Here is a 19,419-nt window from a genome sequence, read left to right as displayed (position 1 = left end):
GGGGACTGTATGTGCACCTAGCGGTATGCACTAACCTGCTCCCCCAGTCTGCATGCTTAATCTGGGGCAGTGCTAGCAAATGAAGCCTCAGCAGGAACCGGCTGCCAACAGGAAGGAGGCACGTGGGCTTACTTAAAAGAAGAGTGGTAGGGGCTGTGCTTGGCAGACGACATGTAGGGGTGCATCACCTTGGTCTGGGAAGGTAAGGTTTGATGCGAGTTTCTTCTATTTTTAAATGCTGGCAACTAAGGCAAGCACAGCAGACTGATAGAATCTGAGCTTGCTCTGTTTGCTCTCTTGGGTCTAAGTAGGAAAGTGTCTGCTAACTTTATGATTACTGCTCCCCATACTTCTCTTCTTCTTATGGAGAGACAAAAACTAAAGGTAGGATCAGTGTAAGAATGGCCCCCCAGCCTGCATGAAGCCCGAGCCCAATCCCCAGCACTTCCAGAAAACAAATGCAATGGCACAGGAACACCAATAAAAATTTCCCAAGAACATTTTCTTCACCTTTCTCTTTCAAAACCCCTCCACCAGCAGAGGAGGGCCTCCATGTCTGTTCAGGGGCTCTTGCAGCCCTTCTTGGTCTCTGTGTGAATAGGGTCCGCCATCCTGCCTGTACATCTCCCAGGCTACACTTTTTAGTACAGTGAGTCTGTAGTATACAACTTGATGTTCTCTGTACTTAAAAGTGACGCCCAATAAAGTCCCACAAATCAAAATGGCAACTCCTAAGCCTACACTTACAGCCGCCAACAGGAACGGCATTTGCACATGTCTAGTCTTCAGAGGGACATCAGCCTACGTGAACCTTGATTATTGTTTAACGAAACAAACAGAAAAACCAAAACATAGACTAAGTTCCTAAGATATGATAACTATTTCTTCAAGTGAATATTTGACTGCCTGGATACCTTACAGCTGTAAGAAGGGCCGTGGGACCTGAGATGCCCATCACACATACGGCCAACATCAACAAGCACTAAGAACTCAGAGCACTTCAGTCATGCATGCTTTCCCTTGTCTCTTGACTACCAAGAAGACTGTGGCTTTCAGAGACTCCCAGTGTGCCCCTTGCTCACCCCAGCAATGACGAAGCATGATGATATGTACAGAGACTTTCTGCTGATTCCTCAACTCCACGGTTCATGATACTGAACGATCTTATTTCCAGAACAATCTTCTTTACATTAACACCTCTGCAACTAAGTTGATACCAAATTTGTTTTTCCTGCTGCTTCAAATCACTGGTTAATGTTACCAAAAGAAATTTCTATACTTACCAAATGTTTATGTTCTTATTACATTAGCAGTATACACACACTGAGAGACTAATCATAACAAGCCTTCGAGGCTGTGCAGGCCTGTGCCTGGCCGGGGCCGTGTCCACGAGAGCAGCATGACTAGGTGGTGACTAATACTCAGAGCTCCCCTGCAGCCACACAGTGTTTACATTTGCTTAAGTGCTTACTGCTAAAACCTTCAGTAAATTTGAAAGATGTCTTCTGTAAGTCTCTATAATACTTAAGCTAAACCCTGCTCTTTAAGTTATAATGCCAACTAAACAATCCATTCATTTCATTCTAAAACTCAATCTTTATCATTCATTTTCAAGACAAGTATGGCTGACCCTGATTCCAAGGGTTTCCATTTATCCTTTCCAAATACCCTTGCGCTCAGCTCTTATCGGGCAATCTCCCCTGCTCACAGCCCACACCTAAGCTTACACATCATGGATCACCCTCATCTGATCCATTAACTTGGAAAAACTAATGTTGACATCTATTATTTCTGTCAGCATCACCAAGCTGGAAGATGGAAAATTCAAAGGAGATGCAATCAAAATACAGATGTTTTTCAAAGTAACAGGAAGAAAGGCTTAGTCCAGGGACCCTTGCCAGGAAGCATGCTGTGTATACTCTGTCCTTCTCTGTGTCTGCTATGATTTCTCAGACCTTCCTGTTCACACCAATTTATTAATTTCATTTAGCAAGCACTCTGGGACTGCCCAGCCTTGTCTGCTAAGCAGTCTGCACATCCAGTTTCTCTGCCCACTTTACGATGTTTTCAGCATTACACAAACAAAGCACACCACGCTGTTAACACCACAGGTAATCAATACATTCTGATGAGTGGGAATAAAAGGGAGAATTCGAAAACATTTACAACAAACAATAGGCCTTGGTGCTATTAAGAAATATGAATTTAACAGGGCAGACCAGGGACAGGAGCATCACTGAACTACCACTCATATAGGCACACTGGAAGTTTAAACTGGAGAAGTTCAAGTTTGATTAAGACAGTAGATTACAAGTTTCTACATCCCTCTGTACTCTTGAAAAAACAGCTTCAACCTTGACAAAACACTGAAACAATGCTGGGGAAGACCTGTCAGATGGAGGAGAGGAGAGGGGAGAAGAGGTAAGCCTCAGCCTCAGCCTCCTAGGCAAAACAAATGCAGCTACTTACTGCTAAGTTTAAGAAATTTCAGCTGGTGTGGCGGTACACACTTTTAGTCCCGATATTTGGGAGGGAGAGACTGAGGAATCTCTGAGTTTGAGACCAGCCCGGTGGTCTACAAAGTGAATTCTAGGACAGCAGGTGCTGCATAGTTTCAAAAAACCAAAACCAAAACCAACCAACCAACCAACCAACCAACCAACCAACCAACCAACCAAACAAACAAAAGCCCTTTAAGTCTTGAGTATGAAGTGGTGACAGAATTTGATGCGCTGAAGCGGGAGAAGTGGATTGCAGCTTCAGAATTCTCAGGTGGACCCGGGCCTGAGATGAACAGCTGACCAAGCATAAACTTCCGTTAGGTGTAAGCTTCCTAGGCACAGGCGGCCTCGGTGTCCTCTGCGCATCTCTAATGGTTAACTGCTACTGTTCGCTTTTCTGTTGCTCCAGTGATCTGGCTCAGGGGTGAACTACCAGGCTCATACTTGGGTTACCAAGTTTTTTTCTTATGGAGGTGAAGCTTTCTACTTAGAGAATTGAACTGAAGACTTTGGGGGCTAGGGCCGAGCTGGTCATTTCAGGAATGCATGAATTTAAGTGAGAACGGGGTGCAGTGGGTTGGCAGAGAGCAAAATACAGTGTGATGCAGAGAGAAGCAGAGGCGGCTGGAGACAGGAAGTCAGCTGTACACAAATGCTAAGGGGGATGCTCTCTCCAAGGAGGAGAAACCACTGCACACAACTGGCTGGCCGAAGTCTGTGGAGGAGAGAGAAGTTAACATGTCCAGGTACTAAGCCAGAGAGGAGACCCCAGGGAGCACGTGGCTGAAGAGTCCTGGGAGAGGTCTCAGCGTGAGTCTGGGCAGAATGACCCTCTCAGCAGCACCGGGCAGAACCTGGAGGACAAGCCAGTTCCCAACAGCTCCTCCCACAGATCCTAGGACTGTGGACGACTGCTTGTTCCTATCCTCACAGGAACTGAAGTCAATCTTCGGAAAAAATTTGGGGATATTCACTTCACATCGCCCCTCCAGGGACCCTGAACTACTGAATCCATTTTATCCTTTAGGACCAGTATTCACGGAGATGAGGCCTCACTCGATCGGGCAGTTCAAGGACACTTGTGTGACAGAAGGGATAGGAAGAAATGATCCGCTAGTGAGAATAGAAAAACTGAGCCCCATAGACCTTGGACGCAAACCACCTCTTAACTTTGTACATGACAAACACCAATTGCCAATAGAAGTGGTCAATGTGAAGCCAGGGATCACATGTTCCCAGGGGAAAAGCTGCAGTGGTTTGGCTCCAACAGGGCTACACTCATGGAGATGACAGCGAGGTTAAGACAGCTCCATTACGAAGCCCCTGGAGCACTTCTCTGCAGACTTCCTTCTAGGCAGATGCAAGAGCTCTTTAGGCAAGAGCGCCGTGGCTCCGGGAGGCTTCATGTGCATCTGAGACACTTCCTGAGTGATGTGCTCAAGTCACATGGTGGTCCCTATGCCACTAAAGAGTCTGATAAATAATTCCTCCACAATGGCCCCAGAGCTGAAGGAAAAAGCAGAAAGCCACAGGGTCAAGTGTTTCCACAGGAAACACAGAGAAGATGTAAAGATGTGTCTATTAAGTACCTGTGCTATTGTAAGGCACAGCAGGCCCAGGAAAGATACTCGGGTGGCAAAGAACCATTCCTGTATGTTTTAGGATGAGTTCAGGCACCCATCTTGACATAAGGACACTCATGCAGAAAATGGAGGTAGTAATTTCCAAATGGGTTAAGATGAACAATTGTTTTTAAATGGTAAGTGATAGCAGAACAATAAAGGAAGTGGCCTTTTCTGGTGCCAGGAACCCCAGGGTCGAGCACAGACATTTATACAGGCCACTGGAAATAATTAAAACTGCCTTCTGTACTTTCTTGGAAAGGGGAGACAAAGAATATAATTTTGTAAAGTTTTATTCTCATTAGACTCTATTTCAGCTCTATTTCCCTTTTTGATTCTAATGAAAAAGATATAGAAAATTTCCATGTTTAAAATATAAAGAATATGTTTTCATTATTTTAAAAAATAATAAATTAACTTAATACTCCTTATGTATCAACAATATACAGTGTCACCCTCTCCCCAGGTAAACAAGCTGCACAAAACACAGCACATTTTAAGGACAGGCAGCAGCACTTGGGCTGCTAAGGCTGTCTCAGGCCTGGGTGCACTTTCATCTTGAAGTGCGTGAAGCCCAGTCCCACAATGTATTCAGTTTATATAGGTGAAATTATTAGACTCTACATTATCCTTCAAAATCCCTGACGTCATCCATAAGGGACACACAGGTTATGTCCACACAAGTCTAGGGAACACTGTCTGTGCTCACTAAAGCTGGAGCCTGGGCTAGTGAAGCTGCAGGCGGAGCAGAAGCAAAGGCGGAGTGGGTCAGTACTCAGCATTTGGCCAGCAGGAGGCCTGCACTGAGGAGGGCTGCCTGTGGACTCCCTCCTGCCTAAGTGACGAGGAGTTATCCTTCTGCGTGGTGGTGGGCTGAGGACTAGGCCCCACACTAGACCCACAAAGTCCCTGCGATCATGTCCTAATTCTTCTCGGCTCCTCCACCTCCTGGGTTACCTGAGACCTGCAGGTAAAGCCGTAGGACCTGACAAACGTAGTGCAGAGCCATGTCATAGAGAAGCTTCAACATTAAAACTCAGCACTCCCTCTCCCTGCCTTCCTGCTTCTAGCTGTCACGAGATCCTCTGGGACATGTAATAGGCCTCCATTTTTCTCCCTCCTGTGGATACTCGGCCCCAGCGTCCCACACTTAGGACTGGCTCCTGGCTTCCCAGGTTACAGCTAATCCAGATTAGTTCTTGCCATGGTTTCTCCTGCTTTCGCCTCATATCATCCTGTTCCCTGTTCCCTAGTGTATGCCATCTGCTCTACACTGTCCATTGTGTCCAGGCCTGTCTTGGCTTAACACTGCAAATCGGAATTCTATTGGTTTGTCAGGGTGCACTCCTCTTAGTCGATTTATATACCTGTTATTTATTATTTGTGTGTGTGTGTGTGTGTGTCACAGTATGCTTGTGGAGATCAGAGGATAACTTGTGGGAATCAGTTCTCTTTCTGCCATATGGACCCAGGGGATTGTACTGAGGTGGTTATGTTTGGCAGCAAGCACCTCTACCTGCTTTGCCATCTTGTGTGTGCTCACCTTCCTTAGTCTTAAAGCTCATTTATTCATTCTTCACTCCCAAACTTCTCAGGGCCATGCCAGTCTATGTCATGTGTGCTTGTTTGACCAAAATGTTAGGGAATCAAGAAATATCTAGACTTCTGCATTTCTCTGGCCTGGGAGATTCTGTTCTCTACTGCCTGTCGGTCTCTGTTCATATATTTGTACATCTGCTCATTGGTGCGTGAGAATTGTCTGTATTCTGTCAATCATATTATAAATAAACGCTGATTGGCCAGGCAGGAAATATAGGCGGGAAAGCCAGACAGGAAGTAAATATGATGTAATAATAACAGGAGAATTCTGGGAAGGAGGAAGTTGATTCCTCCCTCTCCTGCCCAGACCACCGAAGCAGCAGAATGTGATCTGCCCCACTGAAAAAAGGTACTGAGCCACATGGCTAACATAGATCAGAAAAATGGGTTAATCAAGATGTGAGAGTTAGCCAGTGAGAGGCTAGAGCTAATGGGCCAATCAGCTTATAATTTATGGAGAACTATGTGTGATTTTCTTTGGGGCTAAACAGATGTGGGAAACTGGGCAGGACAGAAACCCAAACAAACAAGCCAGGCAGCCCTCCATGTTACAGCTCATCATTGCTGTGCTGGTGCGCTGGCTAGTTTTAGCACACTTCACATAAGCTAGAGTCATTTGGGAGGAAGAACTTTTACATGAGAAAATGTCTATAGACTGACCTGTAGGCAAGGCCGTGGGGTAATGCCTTGATTACTGACTGTGAGTGCTGCCACCACTGGCTTGGTGGTCCTGGGTTGTCTACAAAAGCGGGCTGAGTAAGCCAAGAGGAGCAAGCCAGTAAGCAGTGTTCCCCATGGCCTCTCTCTGTATCTGTTCTTGCCTTGAGTTCCGCTCTGACTTGCCCAGTGATGGTGGGTGACAGGCAAATTAAGATAACATAAGCCCCTTGCTCTCAAAGTTGTTTTAGGTCATGGTGTTTTACTGCAGCCATAGAAAACCCAATGAAGACAACAGTCATCAGCACTCGGCCACATGTGCTATGCATGCTTTGTCTTAGTTGGCTATGTTCACCGGCACATCACATGGTCTCTACCACACTGTGGTCTCACAGGGAATCAGGAGTAGACAGTACCGAGCAGTGCTGTGACAGCAACGTGCACTAAGAGCAATGGCAGCAGCACGACAAAGCCTACAGCACCAGAGACAAGGTTCTCGGGTCACAGCGGACACAGGTGGCATGCCTGGCAGACTGGAGAGAGTGTGGCATGGGAATGAGGGCACATGAAACCAAGAGACCACAGCACTCAGGATGAGAAAAGACCTCTGGCAACACAGTAAAGAAACAAAACATTTTGTCTAATTACATTTTGTAAAAAGGTTTTAGGCCAGAAGCAGTATGATCACTTAAGGAAGATGCATCTGCCAGCTGAGTAGAAGCAAAAGAAAAGGATGATAAAGGCAGGGAAGCCAGCCAGGCTGCAGATCAACCTGCACTGAGCTGAAGGTGGTCCTTGGCAACAGCCATGGACAACAGGACACAGATTCCAGGACAGTCCAGGAGGCTAAAAGACCAGGAAATAGTAAATAACAGACAGGGTTAATAGAAAGTTCAAAGCTGCCTCCAGTTGCCTGGTTTAGAAAACAAATGAAGAAATGTAAGGAAAAAGAGAGATAGTAACACACAGCCTGCCATGCCTGCAGGGCACCAGACAGAGATCTCCAAAGCCCTGGGCCCAGAACAGTGATCCATACAGAAGAATAAACAGGGTAGATGAAACAAGAGGGAGGTCCTGTGCTTGGGTTAGATACCCCTTTCTGTGTTTACACATCACCTAGAATTGGTCCCTATGCAGTGTCTGGCACATTATATAAGATGCTTAAGAAGTGGGTATCCTGTAAGACACAGAATCCTTGATCATTACTGCCCCCAGAGTCTATGACAGTCCTGTTGGTAAGTGCAGTAAACAAGCAAGCAAACAAACAACCAACAACAACAAAACCAAGCCATTTTCTGGGTATCTTCTATGGAATGGGAAATATAATATCCTGTTATAAAGGAAGAATGGGAAATCAGGAGGAGCTCATGGGGAAGAAGATGGGAGGACAGAGCAGAGCAGGAAAGATAGGGTAGGATAAATAACACCAAAGGCCTTTGGGAAGCCACAGTGGAACCTACTGCTGTAGAAGCTTCCTAACATATATATATATATATATATATATACACATATACATATACATATATATATTCATATATATATATATGAATAGAACTTAAATGGACTTACTGTCTATTGGGGAAGACAATATCCCAACTAGACATATTATACTACCAAGTAAAATCCTCAGTACCATTAATGAGTTACACCTTTTTGAGTATTTGACCAAAGGAGTCCCAATAGTGCCCCGCCCCCCCCCACGCTAAACTGCCAATGCTATTGGTTATTCTCTACAACCTGAGGGCAAGACCCCATTTCTAAAGACATCATTTACTTATAGCATAGAACATGAAGAAATCTAGCTGGTACTCAACGGGATGCTTCACCTTTACTGACTGACACTAACACGGCTGGAGGACTGACTGACAGGGCTCACACGCTGGAGGACTGACTGACACTGCACACACACTGGAGGACTGACAGACACTGCACACATGGCTGGAAGGGGCTGCACACGCTGCTGGAGAAGGAAAGCAATCACCAGTCTTACCCAGCAACGAACCCTGACAGCTACAACAGCGGCCTGCCTGCCTGATACTGGTACAATAGCGGTGCAAATATGAGAGTAGCCAGCATTTTTGACCGGATTTGAGGTCCATTGTTTGATTAAACTCATGACACTGTTAGTGAGGCCAAGAACCCGAGACTAGATAGGTCGTGGGACCTAGCTGAGTGGACAACAGTTCAACAAGCTTCAGCATGAACAAGTCAATGACTATACAAGAATGTAGAAGAGTCACGATTTACCTGATCTGTCCGCGAACCAGGGGCCTGTTCTTTGTTCTATTCATGTTCGAGTCAAATGGCACCTCAAAAAACTATGAAAAGAAAGAGAAAGAAGACAGCAGGTATTAATCGTTTGAACCAGCTCTGCTTTGGTACTGAAGCGTTTCCACAGTAAACTCTGCCCTCCTCCTGTCTTTTTAGGGGATGGGGATGCTGCTGGAGACCAGACCCAGGATCTCCCACCCACTTCCCATCTCAATTTAGATAACATGAATTTTGTCATTTCTTAGAGAAAAATTCTCTGAGAAAAACAAATTTTTAAAAAATGTACTGTAAAGAATGTGTATTTTTGTTCTCTTTAAAACTGCTAAATACACAGTTACAACCACTAATGCCATTGTTCCAGGTTTAAAGCAGCAGAGTCCTTCACACACCGTAGACCCGTGCATCCGCCATCAGCACTGGCCTACTGGATCAGGAGGGATTATGCGCCCAGGGAAAGAACTGAGGAGAGGCTGTGATTTTGAACCTTTTGCTCTACCTGGCACAGGTTGGATTTCATGTGTTCCAATAGGGCCATGATCATAAAGCTTGCAGCATCCCAGCCCAGATAACACACTCAACAGCCTGCCATATACTAAAGTGCAATTTTTGCTGTTACCTGTCAAAGGCAATGTCCAAGAAATTTTTAAGACTCATTTTCCAAACCCCTGATAAACTGTATAAATACGTTCTATAATATGTTATCAGAGCCAACTTGTCAACTTTAGGGGTATAACAGTAATCTAAAATCTGACTGAGGTATTTCAGAAAATCTTTGACTGTGCTTGAAGCAAATCAGTAGAAGAAACGATAATTCAATAGAAGTTAGTCTATCTCCAGCCATGTTCCTTAATAACCCTGAGAGCTACTCCCACAATGACTTAATGGTCAAATCATATTAGTGCGATAAGGAGTCTGAAAATACTAACATGAATAAATGTAATTAATGCTGCTTACTCAGTGTTTCCAAAACTTATATGAGCATGAAATCTTTTTCTTTTTTTTCAAGAAAAACGTGTTTAACAGATTTCAGGAACGTCTGTTCCGAGTCTACTTCGGCGATAGGAATCGCATGAACATGTGTGCAAACTGTAGCTCCAAATCCTAGGCTCTGCACTCTGAGCTCTCTACAGATCAGGGGAAACACTGCTGCTGAGGGCAGTGTAGGAAGGGCTGGGGGACTCACAGGATCCACCTGACGCCGCCTCTGACAAGCACACATGTCTTAGTGTGCTCTCCACTGCTGTGCTGAACACCACGACCAAAAGCAGCTAGGGGGTTATATCAGCTCACAATGCTCTGGTCCCACTCCATTACGGAGGAAAGGAAGCCAAGACAGGATCCTGAGCGCAAGAACTGAAGCAGAGCCCATGGATAAATGCTGCTTACTAACTTGCTCCCCATGGCTGGCTCAGTCTGCTTTCTTAAACTACATAGGACCACCAGCCCAGGGGGGATACTACCTATAGTACACTGGGTCCTCCTACATCAGTCATCGAAATGCCTTACAGACTTGCCTGCAGGCAGTCTGACGGGAGCAGTTCTCAAGTGAGGTTTTTCTTCCCAGATAGCACTAGTTTGTGCTAAGTTGACAAAAACAAAAAACAAAATAAAAACCAACCAACCAAACAAAAACCAAGCAGGACAAGTGACCACTTGTTACCTTGAGATACCAATATCTTTTCTTTCTTGTTTATATCCAAGATCTTATACTAATAGCAACATTACAATATAAAACATATCCCAACTTTTGAAAGCCACAGTCTTTAAAAACTCAAACACTTTCAATATTCAGCCTACCTAAAATCTCTTTAAAATCTAAAGTCTCTCAAGTATTCCTATAAACTCAAAATTAAGTTACATACTTTGCACTCTAAGGATGAAGAACCGGGACACGGTTACAAACAAATCAAATGAAAACTGAACTCCAACAGTGTAAATTAAATCCTGCAGCTCAGTGTCTTGCGTCTGGGATTCACTCATGTTTTGGGCTTCAAAGGGCCAGAGAAGCTCGCCCCCTTCAGGCTCCTCCATCCTAAGTACACAAAGCTTGTCTCATGGGCTCAGGTCAGCTTCAATCCATACCTGCCACGCACACCCTTGGCACTCTTCCCGTAGTCCCGTTGACTGCAATATGCCAGGGTCTCCACAGGCCGCACCTGCATCAGAAACCTCTCTAGGTACCCTTAAGGACTATGACCCTGCTACATGGTGTCAAGCGTCAATTTCTCTCCATGACCCCTGTAATCCTAGTGTTTCCACTGTAACTCAGGCTGTGTCACCTTTACCAACCGCCTCTCCTGGCCTCTTCCAGTGCCAAGTCTCAGTTACTTTCTACCACCCCTTCTTGCCTTTCAAAACTACCACCTGGCAGACCAAGTTTAGCTGCCAGTATGAGACGCAGTCTTGTCCCACTCTGTCACAGTGTCAATGTACTGTGCTTGCAAAAATACCCCAGATTTTACCTCAATGATGTGTGTTTCTTATAATCAAAGCTGATTTTTCAGCCCAGGTAATCACCATCTATTGTCCCAGTAAAGCAAAGGTTTCACTGCCACAAATCCGTAGTCAATAATCTCAACAAACAGTCTTGATAGTCTTTGCTTCCTCCTGAAATATCGCATCAGTACTCAGATCTCTGAGTTCCCGCAACAGCTCATTATGCTGCGAGCAACGGCCTTTCCAGCCCCAGGTTCCAAACACTTCCGCCACCCCCCAAAGTACCACAGTCAGGTCTGTGACAGCAATACTCTACTTCTGGTACTAATTTCTGTCTCAGTTTGCTTTCTATTGCTGAGATCAAACATCGCTTGCAAAAACAGCTGGCGGGGGGTTTATTTCAATTTACAGCTCTTGGTTCATACTCCATCACTGAGGGAAACTGAGGCAGGGACGCAAGCCAGCAACCTGGAGGCAGGAAAGGAAGTACAGACCATAGAGGAGCATGGATTCCTGGCTTGCTCCCCTGGCTCTTACTAAGCTTTCTTATAACACTCAGGAGTACTGCCCAGGAAGGGCACCAGCTCTTAATCAATACTTAATCAAGAGCCCAATCTGATGGGGCATTTTCTCAATGGAGGTTCATCTTTGAGATAACTCTAGCTTTCATTAAGATGACAAAAAACAACCAAGACACACACATGGAGAATCAAGCAAAGGTCATGTGTGGTGGGGCACGCCTTTTATCCCAGCACTTGGGAGGCAGAGGCAGGAGGATCTCTGTGAGTTTGAGACCAGCCTGGTCCAAGACAGCCAAAGCTACATGGAGAAACCCTATCTTGAAAAACCAAAAACAAACCACGCAAAATTGTATTCTGAGCTATTTAAGAAATTTAGGAAGTCCCACAGTCTTTAAAAATTCACTCAAAATCTTAAGAGTTCAGCCTCTTTAAAATATCTAACATCTCTTTAAAAATTCAAAGTCTCCTTGGGTGGTGGTGGTGCATGCCTTTAATCCCAGCACCTAGCAGAGGCAGGCGGATCTCTCTGAGTCTGAGGCCAACCTGGTCTACAGAGCAAGTTCCAGGACAGGCTCCAGGCTCCAAAGCTATAGAGAAACCCTATCTTGGATACTCTATCCCCCGCCCCTGTCAAATCCAAAGTCTCTCAAATGTTGGTTCCTGGCTTGCTTCTCACATCTTAGTTACTATAAATCATGCAGTATCAAGAAGCCAAAAGGCTTGAAGACAATGGGTAGTACCCAAAGACAAATAATGATTTCCCCCCTTTGGGGGAGACAGTAGTGCCTTTGTGTGGTGAATGTAGTAGCATAAATGATATTTTGCTATGGTCCTTTTGCATCTGAGGGTCATGCTCAGAGGGATGAACTATGATGGCTCTATTTGATGTCGGTTTGCTTATACTGGAACTACATTGCTCAAAGCCTCTTCCTGCATAGCTGTAGGTTAGAGACCGCTACAGGGCTTGCGTGAGACTTAGAAGCAGCAGCCATGTTGATTCTTGGAAAGCTGGTATGGTGTCAGGTGCTATTTGTAGCTCACACTCAGTTGTAGATCTGGTGGCCAAGCTGCCGGCTTCCAGCAGTACCAGGCCTGCAGCTGGTTTCTGAGTTCTTCCAGCTTCTGAGGATCCTGGGCCAAGTTTGTGTGCTGCTCGCTGTCAAAATGTACCATTTTGCTCTTCTGCATGTCACTGGAGCATCAGTGGCAGCTGCTTGCAGAAGTCCAGATGGTTCAGTTTGACCTCACTTTTCATTGTGTTCCAGACTCCACACTGTTCCTCTTCTTTCCTGATCATGGCTTTGCTTATAGATCCAGCACCAAGCAAAATAGCCCTACATTAATCTGATCAACACTCAGATTGCAGAGGAGCTGATCCCTCTATATTCCTTATGTTACTCATAGTGGGTCTGACATTCTGATCAAATTATCATTGACATGGGTGTCTGCCCTTACTCTCAACATGGCTTCTATTTAAATGACTGGAGCTGAAGAGGAGATGCAGTAGTTAAGTGCATGTACCGGTCTTGCAGAGGACCCAAGTTCAAGGTCCTAGCACCTGTAGCAGATGGCTCACAACCACCAATAAACTGGCTCTATGGGGCCAATGCTTTTGACCTCTATAGGTATTGCACATACCCATGTGTTGGGGACTGCAGACCCTCAGACCCTGAATTTTCTGTGACCCCTTGCCTGCCGGAGTAAACTCGTTTTACTATGCTTGCAGCTGCTCTGAACAAGACCCTTATGAGTTCCTGATTGCAGGGAAGTGGTTTCTGGTGGGCTAGCAGCTGAAAAGTCCCAAGAGCTAGGGCATGGCCATTAGTCAAGGAGAGCCCTACATAAGCTGCCCTGGAATACAATAAAGGGGGCATTCTTGTTTCAAGGATGACCTCCCCCACCCCGTGTGTGTGTATGTCTACGTGTGTGTGTTTCAATCCCCAGCCCCTTGCCCCACTTGCGAACTGTCCCGTGGTAGACAGGTGGTACTGCACACCCATGCACATGCATGCAATTAAAAATGGTTTTAAAGAGTCTGTGGATTTTCATTACTTATTAATCCAAGTGACAGACTTCTTGAGATGTGAATATAAGATTTAGATGTTAAAGAGAAACAGTAAATGAGTACTCAGTGAACCACTAGTGCAAATAATGCCTATATGTACAGACTGTTATATCCAGTAAAAAGTGATGGGCAATTTGTAAGCATTTACAATGCTCTCCTACCAGAATCCACATTCTATGTAGAATTAGCCAAAGTTTCATGTTAAAAGGTTCTGTTGTAAATGTTCTTATCACCCACCCAGTCCCAAATTTTTTTTAAATATTTATTTATTATGTATACAATATTCTGTGTGTATGCCTGCAGGCCAGAAGAGGGCACCAGACCCCTTTACAGATGGTTGTGAGCCACCATGTGGTTGCTGGGAATTGAACTCAGGACCTTTGGAGGAGCAGGCAATGTTCTTAACCTCTGAGCCATCTCTCAATCCCCAGTCCCAAATTTTTAAATTCATTTTTTAGGCATTTGAAATGTTTTCTCTTTTTGAACTGAAATATGTATATTAATCTCATTTCACAGGACTCATGAGTATTTCAATCACAAATTATGTTATGTCAATATATGTAAGGTTAACATGCTATAGAAACTGGTGGTATTCTGGGGACCTGAGCTCTGTGCATGGGTATATACATGTGTTTGCTCATGATTCAGGAATTTTCATGAATCAGTTCATCTGGATAGGGAAGATGGAATGGTTTGGATATCCACAGAGCAGAGTATGTTCAGATGAAAGTGTACACGCTTTAGCAGTCAGACTGTAGACCTGACATACAGCAGCCGCTGTCTACTCATGTTTCCCTGGGGTTTATAACTTTTTGTCTATCCCGTTATCATTTAGCTTGGCTTTAACTACTTCTGAAACAGTCAACTCAAAGTTTCATATAGTAAGACAAATGTGATACAAATGTTCAGAACATACGGTTTCCTTGACACCCAAGGGGAAACTGCTTTCAAGATGCTGCAGAGGTTTGAGTCCCATATATGGAGTGGGGAAGTATGGCATATAGAGTATGGCCACACTCCCACACGCTCTATATCACCCCCAGATTCCTTGCTCCACCCACCACAACGTGAATGCTGTTGGAGGTGGCTGCTGCACTGTATGGCTCCACCAGAGAAGAGCAACAGAAAGGAGCTCGATGATTCAACAGAGGCCAGTTCCTAGTCAAACACCTCAGAGTTGGAGGGTCAAATTTATGGACCATGCAATAAAAGACAAAGACGATGAGCTGTACCCAGGGGAGTCCAGAACGCACTGAGAGTGCCACACTGGAGAGAGTGCACTCCAGACAGCTGCACTGGGTCCGAGATGCTCTTTTAGTAGAAGGTTCTGCTCAGGGTTTGTGTGGCCACAGGACCAGTCACTTCTCCACACTTCCCAACACAGTGATGGGTCCCCTGAAAGCTAACCTGATCTAAACTGGACCAGCTGAGACTCTTTCCCTAGGATAGTACAAGGCGGTGAGTGCCCAGGGAAATATGACCAGCTTCTTTCTCACTGCCAGTGGCCACAGAACGACATGAGGGAGAAAGAAAATGAGAGGAGAGAACAATGCGGATTCTAGTGAGCAGAGATCTGCAAGGTCCTCACCCACCCCCCCTTCTCTAGCTTAGCTGAAAGCCTCCTGTGTGTGTCTCCAGTGTCCCAGGACCATGAGGAAAGAGAGACTCCGAACGAACATTCCTCACTTGCCCCACAGGAAACAACTTATTTTCTGTCTATGTTAAATTCTCAGAAGACTCAGAAGAAGTTTTTTTTTTTTCTTTTTTTCTTCTCAGTCTGTGCCCCACCGCCCTAGTAGAAATCCACCAATCACTTGGTCATTTCTCATTCTGAACTTTCTTCCTTGGGTTTCCAGGCTTCTTTGTCACATTCTGCCATGGGCTCTCTGCCCTCCAACAATCCCAAGATTAGCTGTACTGCTCACATCCTAGAGTGAACAGCAGTGGAAACAAAAGCCAAGCTAGCCTAGAGAACAGGGGCCTTGCAGGCTCTTGCATCTTGTGTAAGCTGCTCGTAGGAATGGCAGAGTCACCTCCAGATGATGTCAGCCATCACTCTTCTGGCCCAAGTCTGCTTTGTCTATTCTTGCAGGTACACTTGTTCCAGGAAGCAGGAAGCAGGCACCAGTGCTCTCTGCCTCCCATCCCAGTATCTCAAATAGGAAGCCGAGTCTCTTCTCATCTCAAGACAAAAGATTCAGAACCAACAGGCCTTGGGGACTGTCTTCAAAGGCCAGGGAGGGTGCTAGTGGAGTGACACACTGCTCACACTCAAACCACAAGTTTCTATATAGCAAAGGAAAAGCACAACCTCCGAAGGAAATGGCAAGGCGCCAGGCAGAGAGGCAAAGCTATTTACAATGTGCTGTAAAGCTAATAACCAGATCATTTCGTTCGGTGTGCACCATACCTACAGAAGACCTTGTCTACAGGAGCAAGGGTATTCCCCATAAGCAGTTGATGGGTTTTAGTAAATTATAGGAATTTCTACACTGTAATCAGTTTGGGAGCCAAGTCAATAGCCCTAGAGCAGTAAAGGCACCATTTTATCCTCTTGCAGTCGCACAATGATAACTATTAGAGCCGACAGTGGTGCCTGTGCTTTTCTATCATACCACGGTTTCACTTTAGCGCAGAATTTCTGTTAACCCAGACAGTTGATGCTCAGAGACAAAATACACTTACTAACTAACCTTTCTCACAGACAACCTATCCTGTGGTGTTCCTGAGCCCTGTGAGTTGACATCACACAGATACAAGATACAAATACAGCTTGGTTTAAAGGATAAACTATTTGGCTATGATTAATTATATTCTACACACAAAAAGATAGTAGACCTTTATTGTGGAGATGTCTGTAAGCCTGGCTAGAGAATATATCCAACTAGATAACAAGGTAAAACTCTTCTCTCCCCGCACTACATAGTGAGAGCAGCACTCCTCCAAAGGGCCACAGAAGAAACAGCCCTGGAGTCTAGAGTTTGTTGCTCCATCCATCTTCTCAAAAGCTGTCCATGTGTGTTTGTCATTCCAATCTAGCTCACAGCTTTTTACGTCCGAGATAATATCTCCATCAATCTTGGACCAGATTAAAAGGGATGTTTAAAAAAATAGTTCAGGGAGGGGCACCTTGCCCAGAAGGACCCACATAACATTTCTTCTTACAAGCCGTTAAGATGCTTAACCCTTACTCTTCCCTTGTTACCAATGTCCTACTGGTCTACCTCCAGTAAACAAACTAGACTCATTTCCATTGAGGGTTTTTCCCATGAGGAATTTGAATTAGCAAATGTGGGCAATCTGGTATTTATCAAAAGTAGCTTTCACACACATGGTCACTGGGCAATGTTCTCAGAACAGGTCATATGCCCCACCTCTCATGAAGGCTTCACTTTCAAAACAAACAAACAAACAAACAAGAAAGACTCAAAAGAAAAATTAGTCCATATTAAAGGCAAATACAGTGCCCTAGAGTAAAAGCAGCAAGAAAGCCCATTCTGTGCCTAGCTCTCAGAGCTTCTGCTGTAAAGTGACCTTTCATTCCTGCAAAGGGGAACCTCAATTTGTAAACACTGCTTTCTGACAAAAGATGGAAGGAAATGGAAATATTTATATTACCTGTCTCTGAGTAGTGAGGGAGGATGATTTATTACTCTTATCTTTTCTATTTTTCAGTGTCTATAAAGACCATGCATTTTCTCTTTAGGGAAGAAAGGTAACTGAAAATAAACCCAAGCCAGGTGTGGTGGTGCACACCTTAAAATCCAGCCTTGCAGGGTTATCAGGAAGATAACTTTAGATTTAGACCTACCCTGACTGCGTGACCAAACAGTCTTAAAACTCAAACCAAACACGTCTACCTAGCTGATCTAACACCTAGACAGCCCCTCTCTAGATTAACCAAATAAAATAATTTCTAAACTCACCTAACCCGAAACCAGCCTTAAGGGAAACCTAGGCAATCATAGCCTGTTCTTCTCCCTGAGTCACATGAGAAGACAGACTAATCTCAAAGGCATCGTATATAGTCACCATCCCATGCCCAGATTGTCCCTCGGGCTCAACCCTCCTAGCCACTTTCCTTCCACCACTCTCCCCAACTCCTCTTCCTTTCAGGATCCCTGCTCCCTTTGGTTTTGCAGCCAGCAGCCAGCGATCTTTCCAGAAGCAAAGCTGGTCATGTTCTTTTCCGGCATAAACCCGTCTGCCCTGCCCCCCACCCAGGGAGTGAAGTGAATACTCCAACATGGCTTGCAGAGCTCTCAGTCACCCACATCTCCAGATTATTCTGTCTCTGCCTCTTCCGTGGTACTTCCTAAGCGGTGGACACACCGTGTCCCTGCCTGTGGGATCTGCTTACCTACAGTAGGGCCGATTAGCTTTCCCTAGATTTCACATTCTGAGCTGTGCCCATGCAGAAGCACTTTACTGGGAAAAGCTGCCATGGGGGATCATCGAAGGAGGGCACTTGCCAAGGTCCACTGGGTGCTCACTGCTCATGGGTAACACCATTACAGCTCCATTCAAGCCCAGTGCTCCAGCCTGTAAGGACAGCTTTCATCACTCCCCAGTCACTCTCAGGCACCTGTTGCTTTTCTTCTTCCTCCACCTCCAACCCTAGTCAGGGCCTTCTTTGTTAGCGAGTGCTGGCTCCTTTCTCCTCCTCTTATCCTACCACCATGTGTAACCTGTTCTAATGCTAGCAACCCACGGCTGGTGACCCCATTTGAGGCGGCACTCCCGTCTCCTGCCTTCCAGGAAACTCAGTGCATCAGTGATCCCTTCAGCATATTTAGCTTGTGTCTTTCAGCAATGGATTACTCTCCTGTACCTCTAAACAAGCTCAAGTTTCCCCATCCCAACCTTCCGTCTCAGCTTCACTTCCAAAGGCATTATCTACGTCAGCACAAGGTGAACTCTTGAGAGAGGGGAAATGAGCTGAGTTCCCATCTCAACACACTTCGTCAATGGGGGGAGTTCAAGGTTAGCTAAGGGCCTTCTAAAATCTCTAAGAAAAACGCTAAGGAATTTCCATTCAAACAGCTGCCAAAGGCTGTAATTCCCTCAAAGTCTCCTCTTAAAGTACTGAAGTCTCAAGGCTGTTTGAAAAGCAAATAAATGCACCAAAGTTAGTGGCACCAACAGAGGCTGCAAAACAAAAACAAAAGAGAAACCCCCTCAACTTTAAAAGATTAGAAAATGATCAACTAGTACTATCCCACTTGTGATTTAATACAGACCTAAGACCTGAATAACGAACAAAACCCTAGCAGAGCTCTCCGCTACTGTGACACTACACAGGCATCTTAGGCATGGTAATGAGATTAAACAATAGAACAACATTTTCACTCTGAATTGGCTCCCTAAAATACAAAACAATTAAATGTCATCATTAAATAAAGAAAAGCTGTGCACTGAAACCGGCCAACCTGCAGAGAGGTTCGAATGCTGCTGTAAGACACATCTGGCCACGGTGGGTGGGGAGGGAGGCTAGAGAAATCATTAGGCAATCTGAGAACTCCCAAACAAAGACACTGTAAAATTCTGTACTATAAAGCAAAGGAAACACTTAATCCCTCAGGAGCTGCAGTATGTATTTCAGCTGGAAGGACACGGCGATACACCAAAACCTGGGGTGACACTGGATCTCCACTCGGCACATGTGGCACAAAGCCAGCTTGCCTTGCTCTCCTGGCACCTGTTGTCTAATCATCTGCGAGAGATTATTCTAGGCAGCAGAAGAGGAG

At 45.2% G+C, this 19,419-nt stretch overlaps 1 protein-coding gene across 1 annotated transcript in view; it reads right to left on the bottom strand.

Moving 5' to 3' along the window:
* Nucleotides 1–19,419, bottom strand: part of Cox10 (cytochrome c oxidase assembly factor heme A:farnesyltransferase COX10) — a 104,543-nt gene that overhangs the window by 18,927 nt on the left and 66,197 nt on the right. Inside the window, exon 5 of the mRNA XM_050121601.1 lies at nucleotides 8,627–8,697. Within this exon, the coding sequence (XP_049977558.1) occupies nucleotides 8,627–8,697 (71 nt within the window). The remainder of the gene's footprint in view (nucleotides 1–8,626; nucleotides 8,698–19,419) is intronic.

The sequence above is a fragment of the Alexandromys fortis genome, unplaced genomic scaffold, assembly GCF_014885135.2.
Source record: "Alexandromys fortis isolate MF-2015 unplaced genomic scaffold, M_Fortis_MF-2015_v1.1 scaffold_199, whole genome shotgun sequence".
NCBI lineage: Eukaryota > Metazoa > Chordata > Mammalia > Rodentia > Cricetidae > Alexandromys > Alexandromys fortis.
Note: the sequence above shows the minus strand (reverse complement) of the source record. Positions and strands in the feature narration are given on the sequence as shown.